The sequence below is a fragment of the Kogia breviceps genome, chromosome X (assembly GCF_026419965.1).
Source record: "Kogia breviceps isolate mKogBre1 chromosome X, mKogBre1 haplotype 1, whole genome shotgun sequence".
Lineage (NCBI taxonomy): Eukaryota > Metazoa > Chordata > Mammalia > Artiodactyla > Physeteridae > Kogia > Kogia breviceps.
Genome location: NC_081330.1, coordinates 16,938,028 through 16,948,695, shown reverse-complemented (window position 1 = coordinate 16,948,695; position 10,668 = coordinate 16,938,028). Strand labels below are relative to the sequence as shown.

The following is a 10,668-nucleotide window of genomic DNA, read 5'->3' as shown; positions in this document are numbered from 1 at the left end:
CAGGGGACACGGGTTCGTGCCCCGGTCCGGGAAGATCCCACGTGCCGCGGAGCGGCTGGGCCCGTGAGCCGTGGCCGCTGAGCCTGCGCGTCCGGAGCCTGTGCTCCGCAACGGGAGAGGCCGCAACAGTGAGAGGCCTGCGTACCGAAAAAACGAAACAAAACCAACACCTCAGATGCTTTAGGTTTTTTACCTGGTGGGGGAACTAAAACTATCCCCCAAGGGTCCGAGTCCTGAATCATTCTGCTCTTTGTTGTTGTGATTGTTTTCCATTACCTTCTACTACTGTGTGGTAGCAAGAGTAAGGGCCCCACGAAGATGTCCACATTCTAATGCTTGGAACCTGTGAATATATTGTCAGGAGACGAATGGGAATTAAGGTTGCTAATCAGCTGACCTTAAAATAGGGAGATGATCTTGGCCCAGTCTCACCATGGTTCTTAAAAGTAGAAGAGGAATGCAGAAGGAGAACCAGACATGGCCAAGTGAGGACTCTGCCGAGCACTGCTGGCCTTGAAGGTAGAGGAATGAACCCATAAGCCAAGGAATGTGGGCAGCCTCTAGAAGCTGGGAAAGGCAAGGAGACACACTGTCCCCTTAGAGCATCCGGAAGGACTGGAGCCCTGCCAACATCTTGATTTTAGCCCAGTGATACACATCTTGGACTCCTGACTGCCCAAATTCTAAGATAATAAATTTGTGTTGTTTTAAGCCATTTACTTTGTGGTAATGTTTTTATAGAAGCGATGGAAAACTAATACAATTTGAGTGTCAAAGAAAGTTTTTATATCCATAATTACCCAGAAATCCGATCTATAAATTAGAGAACCAATTAAAATCCATAATAAGTAATCACCACTGAGTCAGCTAGGTGCTTTGTGACCACCTAGAGGGGTGGGGTAGGGAGGGTTGGAGGGAGGGAGATGCAAGAGGGAAGAGATATGGGAACATGAGTATATGTATAACTGATTCCCTTTGTTATAAAGCAGAAACTAACACACCATTGTAAAGCAATTATACTCCAATAAAGATGTTAAAAAAATACAAAATACAAGACCAAAAGAATTTTTAATTTTATTTGAAATAACAATATAACAGGTAGACAGTACAGAGCCACTCATTGTGCACTAAGAATTTTTTCTCACAGGGCAGTGATGGATTCCACTCAAGCTATCTGTCCCAGAGGGACAGAGCCTCCCTTCTTCCCCTTTTGATTTGCCCTGCGTTTGGAAGTGCGACACGCTGAAGGACAGCACATGCAAGATGTATAATACCTTATACTCTGCACCAAACATTTTTAACTTCTGAAAACTATTGGCATCTTCATTCTCCTTTCAAAACAACTTTTCCCTCACTCTTACCAAAACTCTTGCTTTGATGCCTGTGTGAATTGGGTTCAGACTTAACCATTCTATTAGAAGTCAAATATCTGAAATTGGGAAACCGCAGTGTCACTCTCCTCCTCTAGATCTAACTCCAACCTTATCCTTCAACTGCTTCAGCTGCTGAAGTGCTACACAAGTTGAACAAATCTCTCATTATTGTGTCTGCGACTCCTTCTTCCGTGGGAGTGATTAATTCTATCTAAGAAGCTTGCCCCACTCCACCTCAGCAGTCTTCAGCTCCCATTCAGACCTCTTTCTACGTACACTGTGCTCTGAACAAAGTTTGTTTCCCAAACTTTGGAATCTGGTTTACCCCTTAGAGGGCATTTTAAAACTTTCCCACACCACTGAATTCCTGTTCACCTCTTCAAGGGCATCCAGGATTAACAGCATCAACAAGCTCTTGAATTAATACAGCTGTACTAAAACTGTACCCCATACACAAGGGGACACGCCCATTTTGGTAAAGGTGGGACTGCAAGTTAAATCCTTTTATATGATGTGAGAAAGCCTCTTAGTACGAGTCATTTGTTAATAACAAAGGTAAAAGGCATTACAGACTCACTGCCTCAAAGACAGCAAAAGGCTAGGTTACAGAGAAGGCACGAGCTTAATATCAGAATTACTAAATCCCTGAATCACATGAATTACAGAATATGACTACCTCAGGATCCATCAGGCTTTTACGCGGAAGCAGATCATATCCAGGCACAAATTTTGGGACATTGTATCAAATCAGTAACAAGACTTTCAAATCTTACAAGTACACTTTAAAGCATGCACTGTTTACTCATTCTAGGAATAAGGCCGCCATACTGTAAGGTACAGATACGTAAACAAATTTGGAATTAGTCTTACAGTGTTGAGTGAATATTATTCAAGGCTTCAGATGAAGTTCTGGTAATCAATGTTCCTTTTAGGCAATGCCTAAATGCCTAAATGCCCCTCTGAAAAGACCAGAATGACATGGTGGGCTTAGATCACCAAGAACAGTTTGCTAGCAGACAAACAGGAAAAGGTGTTCAATTTCCTGAGGGCAAGTCCACTTCCCCATCCTCAAGGTTTAAACTTGATGGTATATATAGCTTCTTTCGCATTGAGGAAAAGGAGGAATTTAGCAAACAATCTGGAGACTTGATATGGTGTTCAGCCTCATCTATGTATGCCCAGGAGGATTCATAAACTACAAGCTTCATTTAGTATTTATTGCCAGGACCCCAGCAACTATTGTTTTATTGCCAGGGGCTCAGCAACTGGTTTTTTCATTTGTTTTGCCAGGACTTCAGAAACTATTTTTTCCCATCAAATCGCTGAGTACGACCAGCAGAAGAATAACTGTGTGTGTGTTTTGATCATAATCAGTATAGGAAGGAAAAGCATAGATGAATATAAGAAACAAAAAACGCAGGGCTTCCCTGCCGGCGCAGTGGTTGCAAGTCCGCCTGCCGATGCAGGGGATGCAGCTTCGCGCCCTGGTCCGGGAAGATCCCACATGCCACGGAGTGGCTGGGCCCGTGAGCAAAAGAGGTTGTTAAGGAGATGTATGTGAGCCAGGGTCTACTTCTTTTCCTACTCCTTCCTCTGTGCTATGAGGCTGGGAGTTCTCTTTCCTTTCCAACAGCTCTTCAAAGATCTCATTGTGCATGTAAAAGAAGATGTACCCGGTGCAAAGCCTAGCCTCCTGCATTGGGGCCTCTTGGATACTTGATAACTGCAGATCACTGTAAGTGAGCCACTCTTGCCTCTCAAAGCTGTAGGCATCGCTGACATAGTGGCCAGAGCCAAGTGTTTTTCCAAGATGGCTGATAACACCAATGAGCCGATAGTCATGACTGTCTCCCATCTTGGCTTCTCTGTTTGGTTTCTTGGCTGAAGCTTCTTCCACATGTGAAGCTTCTTCCACGTGTGAAGCTTCCTCCACGTGTGAAGAGCCGTTGTTTCCAGGGTCTTTATTGGAACCCAATGCACCTAGGGAATTCACCTTGGCTCCCTGGAAACTTAATTCTGTGTGCCTTTTGCATTTCTCTGTGTGCCACTGGGTGTTAGGTGGTGGAAACCTTCGAATTAGCACTAGGCAAAGGTCTTGTTCACAGAGTCTTATCGCGCCACACTGCTGGGTCTCTTCAGGCACTTGGCAAGATTCTTCTGAAATTCTGTTTTTTTTATCGTTACAAAATTCTTTGGTGGTCTCAGCCACGCTCTTAAAATCTGCAGACGTGTTGGTTTTCTTGTTTTTCTTTAGCTTTGGAATTCCAGGCACTTTGTGATATGTATCTGGGCTGCTGGCAGGTGTACCGTTCAGAGAAAGAGAGCTGTCTTCCAGATTCATCATTAAGCCTACTGCTAATAGCTCTCTTGCAATGGCTGCTCCATGTCCTGAGTTTACCAATGTGGACTCTATTATATTTAGTTTAGAATATTTTCCCAGGTCTTCTTGCTGCTCCTTTCTGCTTGAAGCTGTATGAAGAGTCTGGCATTCTTGTGGTTCAGACTCTTTGTCTGATCTAATGTGTGGAGCCAAAGAATCCTTGGATTCTGAGGTCTGCTTTGTTGAATCTGTCAGTGAACTGATGGTTTTCGAATTGAACTTTTGAAAGACTTTCAAGACTTGGAAATCCCTAATAGGTGCATTCTTGCTTAAGGGAAGCGGCGGTTTGGTAGTTTCATTGCAACGGGAAGATAACTTTAAATATTTGGAAATAATGACTTCTCGGTCATCCTTCCTTAAGGACCCAAACTCATTAAATTTATAGCGTTTCAGATGAACAATAAGGACCCTGGGTAGCCTACTGAAATTATGCACTGCAGTAGAGCTCCTGTGTTTACACTTCTCACATTTATACTCAAGCTCTTCTGCTTCAAAGAAAAGATCAAAACTAGACTGAATAGACAAGGGAAGTGCTTGTGCTCCCTGGGGAAGATTAATAGAGAGAGTATCCTCAACTTCCTTCTTAAGAACAATGTGCCCACAAGCTTTGCAAATAATTGAGCGCAGCAACTCGAAATCAAAATTACTGGCGACAGGGCAAACAGGAACCGTGGTGTCAGCTCTACCAGCCGAAGCCTGTTGAGGTGAATTTCCTTCAGCAGAGTCACTTTCAGTCTTACAAACGGCGTTAAATTTTCCTGTGTTTTCTTTCATCTGATCTAAACAGTGACCTAGAAACTCATATGCATCATTCTGCATGTGGCCAGCGAATACCTCTGCAACTGCTGAAATGGCATTTTTAATATTCACAAGTAACTTCTCCTTGATTTTTATGTTATAAATATCTTTCAGAATAAGCAGCTGTGCCAAGTATATGCTAAGTGCATAAGGGGGCATTTTACCCCATGAGAAGCCCTGATTGAGTAAATCATCAGCAAACGATGGAATCGAAAATAAGGACTGTAAAACGGCATTCATATAACAGCTGTTCCCCAAATTGGGGAGGCCTTGCCATAGTTTCTGGGGGTAAAAGTCAAAGATCATCTTGAGTTTGCCCCACTCTGGGTCATCTTCAACATACTTTGATTCTGACAGAAGTGCTAAATATATTTTCTCAGACACTCTTTGGAGAAGATCAGTGACATCTAGGTAAGGAGTTCCATTAGAATTGATATTTAATGAAGCTCCAAGTTCCAATTTATTATTCTTTTTTAACCTTTTAAACCTTAATTCTCCCTTCTCATTGTGGCTTACATATCTCAAGGGGTTCATCTTTGATATCCTGTTCTTCAGAGAGGTATTCTCTTGCAGGAAATTCTTATTCATCTCTGAGCCAGATGATGGCCTCCTTTCCCTCTTCCCATATCCATTTTCTAATAACTCTTCGCAGGTTAATGTTGACAATTGTGATGCAAACAAAGGCATCTCCTTATCATCAGGTGTTTCATTTCTTTTTCTCCCAAAAGACATCTTACATATTTTACTTGACATCTTACTTGAGGTCTTACATATTTTGTGAGATGCATTTTTGCCACCTGCCTTCTGTGTTCTTGTAATGGCAAAGATACTCCCATCCCTATCAGGTCTTACGGGTGGTTGAAGATGATTTTGATGGACTCTATCCAGGAATATCTTCAAATTTTGGGCATCTCTGGAGGATAATCTTTCAATAGACAAGAAGGCATTCGTCTGGAAAATTAAATGCAGAAAATTTTGGTCTTCTCCACAGAGTCTAAGGACTATGTTTCTGACATTATTACTTAGCTGAAAAGTTCTGTATTCTCCAGTACTGAAATAGACAACCAATATAACTTTCCTCTTTTTTTCCACTATTTCAATGAATGCTTCTTTCACTTCAGACATCCGAGTCTTCCTACTGTATATTTGGACAAAACCATGTACCATTAGGGCAGCCATGATTTCTTTACAAATTAAATACACATATCCTGAATTATCGACAATCTTAAAGTTTCAATTTGTTGGCCAATTCACCTCTAGAGACAACACCAAAGAAATAGTTCCTTAGTTCTCTATGTAGAATGATCCTGTTTCAAGTGTTAGTTTTATCCTAGAGCCTCTTCAGGCTCTGGATATCCAGCTCTTTAGTGATAAAAGCAATATGCTTCGAGAATTCTCCATGGTTGCACGAAGGCCGAGTCTTGATTCCCAAGGCAAGACCGCTACTGTAAAGAAAATCAAGAAAAATTATTTAATCTATCAGAGGAATGCCTGGATAGAACTCAAACTCTACTCCCATACACTAAATCTTCTTTCCACTGCAATACTAGACTCCATTCTGATTAATTTCCACACTTCAACTGAAATCATTAAACACTTGGAAGACTTTCAGTACACAGCTGAAGAGCATAATGAACAATGTCTCAAGTGTGTGTGTGTATATATATATATATATATATAAAATATGCTAATCCTCCTGTCCCCACGAGGCAAGCACAATAAGTGAATAAGAAAGTGAGAGGCCCTATGCAGCCCTCAACCCAATAACAGATGGAGAGTTCAATCTACCTCCTTCCAAATCCTGTTATGTTCCTTTCTTTCATGTGACACCAGGGTAGTAAAAGTCCATACATTCTACCCCATGTGGGGTGAGGGCCTAACTACCACTGCTTAAAGCAGGTATCAAAGAATTGGCTAACTCCAGCTCTGGCCACAGGGGCCACATAACCTGAGCTAGCTCCCTGCACTCAAAGCCAGCCGGGAAGGATCGGCTGTACTCAATCACTCAAAATTTAACATTTCTGCATAACTCTGTAGTGAACCAATCTGAATTAATGAATAGCTTAACACTTAGCACTACAAATGTTTGTATGAGAAAGCATATGTCCGAGAATTGATTGGAAGTTTTTTCTCCTGCATAGTTAAATATTCTTCCTGAATCTTGTCTATGTTATTAACTTGCTCAGTAAACCCTGTCTTTATGAATAATACTAAATGAAACTTCTGCTCAATCCCTATCCAAATTATCAAAAACTCGAAACTGGTGGAGCATACATTAATGAGATTTTTGTTTTATCAAGTATTTTATCTATCAACCTACATTCAGTAAAGTAGGGATTGCACCCATCCACATAAAAAAAGTGCATATATGTCCAAGTGAGAGAATGATCATATTTATCATAGTGGAAACGAGGCCCTAAAAACTTTCAAGCACCACAGCAAACTCGAGTGTCTGGATTATTTATAGTTCACTCTCCTACTATAGATGCTATGTAAGAGTTTATTTCCTCTCCACGAAAAAGTCTTAATTGCTCCTATTTCAACCACTTGAGAGAACCTATACAACCCCAGAACAACTTCTAGTCTGCATTTTAAAATGCTGTGAACCCAGCTGATCTGTATTTATCAAAAATTGTTGTCCATTCTTTCTAATGATAGCTGAAATAATCTACACCCTCATGGCACTTCCACTCTCTGCTTTCAAAAACACAGCCTTGTAAAGCAATTATACTCCAATAAAGATGTTAAAAAAAAAAAAAAAAAAAAAAAAACACAGTTAAGAGGGCTTCCCTGGTGGCGCAGTGGTTGAGAGTCCGCCTGCCGATGCAGGGGACACGGGTTCGTGCCCCGGTCCGGGAAGATCCCACGTGCCGCGGAGCGGCTAGGCCCGTGAGCCGTGGCCGCTGCGCGTGCGCGTCCGGAGCCTGTGCTCCGCAACGGGAGAGGCCACAACAGTGAGAGGCCCGCGTATCGCAAAAAAAGGAAAAAAAAAAAAAAGAAAAAAAAAGAAAAAGAAAAAACCACAGTTAAGAGACATGTGTTTCCAAAACAATGGCCCTATGTGTTATACCTTCTTCCCAGTTCAACCTGCTTACATTTCATTCCCGAATTAAGGAGACGTCTTTGAACCCACTGAGCATGGGCAGTGAAGGTTAAGAACCATATTGCTGATACACAGTTGAGCAGTCTAACCGCTGCTCACTTCCTGGCACATTTTAAGCTTAAATCCCCTTTTTTGATTCTGCCTCATCACTTTTAGGGCTTCCTTTGATTGTTAGTTTTTGGGGAAGATTTTAAACTAAAATCTATCCGTTCTCTCAAACTCCACTGGAGAGAACTTTGTGACTATTCTATGTAGCCTACACCAGATTCAAACCATATGGATGACGACTGCATTCAAAAGTTATGAAAGCCAAGGTACTTTTTCTCTCATTTTACCCACAAACTCAGTCCATTGATTGATCACCTACTAGCACAACACACTGGGCTAGCTGCTGATCTCAAAAGTATAGCCAGAAACTCATAAAGCTGCGCTACTCATATCAGATTTGGAGGCATGACCTATGGTGTCGAGAAGCTGGCCATAAGGTAAAAAGACTCCTGGTAGAAATGTCTTCTTTGTTGTTAATTTACTAATTCACTTTACACTGATCTTCTTGGTCACTGAGTAGTTGCTGAGCATCTGCCCTGTGCTGATTTGATTATGATTTCCTGAGTGTCTGCTCCATGCCAGGTATCGTGGTCAGTGCTCTCAGGGACAAAAGGATGTAAGCGCTCACTGTACCTAAACAATTTAGACTCTAAATGTCACTGTGTAAACACCACAGTTGCAAAGAGCCTTGCTTCCAGTGGGAGAATCTGGGAAAATATCTTTTCACTGCCATTTTCTGGAGCTTGACACATACTCAGGGTGGGAGCAGTGTTTTGTAAAAGAGAGGGTCTCCTGGACTGAGATTTCTCAAGCCCTACCCGCAACTCTGCAAAACGATGAGGCTTAACCTCATCTTTTTCAGGGAAAACAAGAAATTGGCCCTTGGGAAGCATGCCCTACAAACTTGAGAACCCAGAAACCCAGGTTATTAATTCTTTAGTAAGATAATTTAATGAGTACTTGTGAGCCTTTTATTTACCCTCTGGAGGCTATATTTCAACCATTCATGCTTTCATTATTTCAAGAATTAGAAAAACCTGAAAACCAATGAGAATACACCCTTCAAATTTGAATATGCGTTTCTCATTCCCAAAGCATTCATTACAAAAGGAGACAATCTGGAGGTAGTTACAGCCTGGAGGCAGGTGAATAAACCCAGGAGGCCCTTTAGGCTCAGTGACTATGAGAAAGCAACATCTCTATGTCAGATCTCTTCCACTGACATCTGATTACAACTGTAATTACCTATATAAACTCAAGTATGTGTTTATTTCACTGAATAGGTGGGGGTCGAGGTATAGAAGGTGGTTTGGTACAAGTGATGAGCTTTAATTATCATGCTATTTTACAGCTTCTTAAGTTTGAAAACATTTGAAGTGAGAGAACAAAGATAAACCTAGCATATGGTGAGAAATCCTGCTCAGTTATTCAAGCAAGCCTCACTGGATAGAAATGATGAAGGACCCATGAGGTGATATGCTAGCCGCTGTATGCACTAAGTAGAAAAGACGGGGCCAGATAATTACCATAGAGGTTTTCAATAATTTCTGGGTATCTCCACAAAGCCCTGGCAAGAGCTCTGAAAAACCCAACAACTTCAACTCTTAAACTGAACATAGTTTAGTGACCTTGGATAAGCCAAATATGCTATCGGGGCCACTAAACTAACTGGAAAACGATCATCTAAGCTTCTTTTGAGGACTCCATGCTATGAGACTATGATTCTAGATAGAATATTATTAATAAGCACATTGAATTTCCCAAGACAGAGCAAAATGAAAGGTATTTTCCCCACCAATTAGATGACATGTATTGAATCTGGGCTTGGAAACTATGGTTACCATACAAAAAATATTGTTATGAATATGCTGGTTTGGGCAAATAGGAAGAGGGAATTCTCAAAACCCAGCAAGCATTCATTATCCATTCATTCTTGAAACAAATTTGTATGGCATACTAGCAAGCATTGTATTAAGCACTAGCTATAGGAGAATAAAAAGAATTGTTTAAAATCCCAAGCTTTCATAAAACTTTCATTCTAGCAGGGGGATAATAATATACAAACATAAAATATATAGAATACCGGAGGGTGGTAACTGCCAAAGAAAACATCACGTTAAGGGAACAGGGTGTGCCAATGCTGACGGGGCTGTGCTTGTTGCCTTATATAGAGTGGCCTGGGAAGGCCTGACTGATAAGGATGTCTTGAAGGAAGTGAGGAAGCAAACACGTAGATGCAGGGTGCTCCAGGCAGGAGGAAGAATCAATAACAAGGCCCTCAGCTGGGAATGTGCTTGACACAGAAAGCAGACCAGCTTGGCTGGAAAACAGTGAAGAAATTTCAAGAGAAAGAAGAGAAAAAAGAAAGAAGGTGCAAACGTTTTGTAAACCAACCAACCAGGAGAGTGAATGGATTAGTAACCTTGCTGAGCAGCACAAAGGGTCCACTTAAGGCTAGTGGTCACAAATTTACAGCAAAACCAATCAGCACGCGTGTCTTCTTCTCCAGCTATACGCAGCTGCCCAGCTGCCATGGTGCAGATGTGTAATAGGCAGAGCCTTGGATTTAACTTTGCTCAAGATTTTGCCATTCATAAATAGCCAAGTAAGAGGGAAAAGGGAGGTGAAGGTGTCAGAAGGGAGTGTTTATAAACATGGACCAGAAAGGGTGAAATAGGGGTGGGGAACAGAAACACGGAAAGGCCTAAATCTCAGGAGATACTGGGGGTGGGGTAGAAGCAGCATCAGGGGACCCGGAGTTCAGCTCCCATTTCTGTAGCTGTACTTCTGCCCCCTGCTTCTAAGCAGCTGTCGACTGCTTGTAGGCTTCCTTCTCCTATTCTCCACCCACCTTCCTTTTGGTTCTTCTATTCATTCTGCCCCGGCCCCAAAGCTGGAAGTAACTAATGGGAACGGAGGTGGAGAGATGAATGTTAAAGAGTGTGTGGACAGCGTTAGAGGCAGGC

General features: G+C 41.9%; 1 protein-coding gene across 1 annotated transcript; it reads right to left on the bottom strand.

Moving 5' to 3' along the window:
• Positions 1-2,916: 2,916 nt before the first annotated feature.
• USP26 (ubiquitin specific peptidase 26) lies at positions 2,917-5,730 on the bottom strand. Its single transcript, XM_059051270.1, has one exon. It carries the CDS (start codon positions 5,728-5,730, stop codon positions 2,917-2,919), a length of 2,814 nt encoding a protein of 937 aa, XP_058907253.1.
• Positions 5,731-10,668: the final 4,938 nt, after the last annotated feature.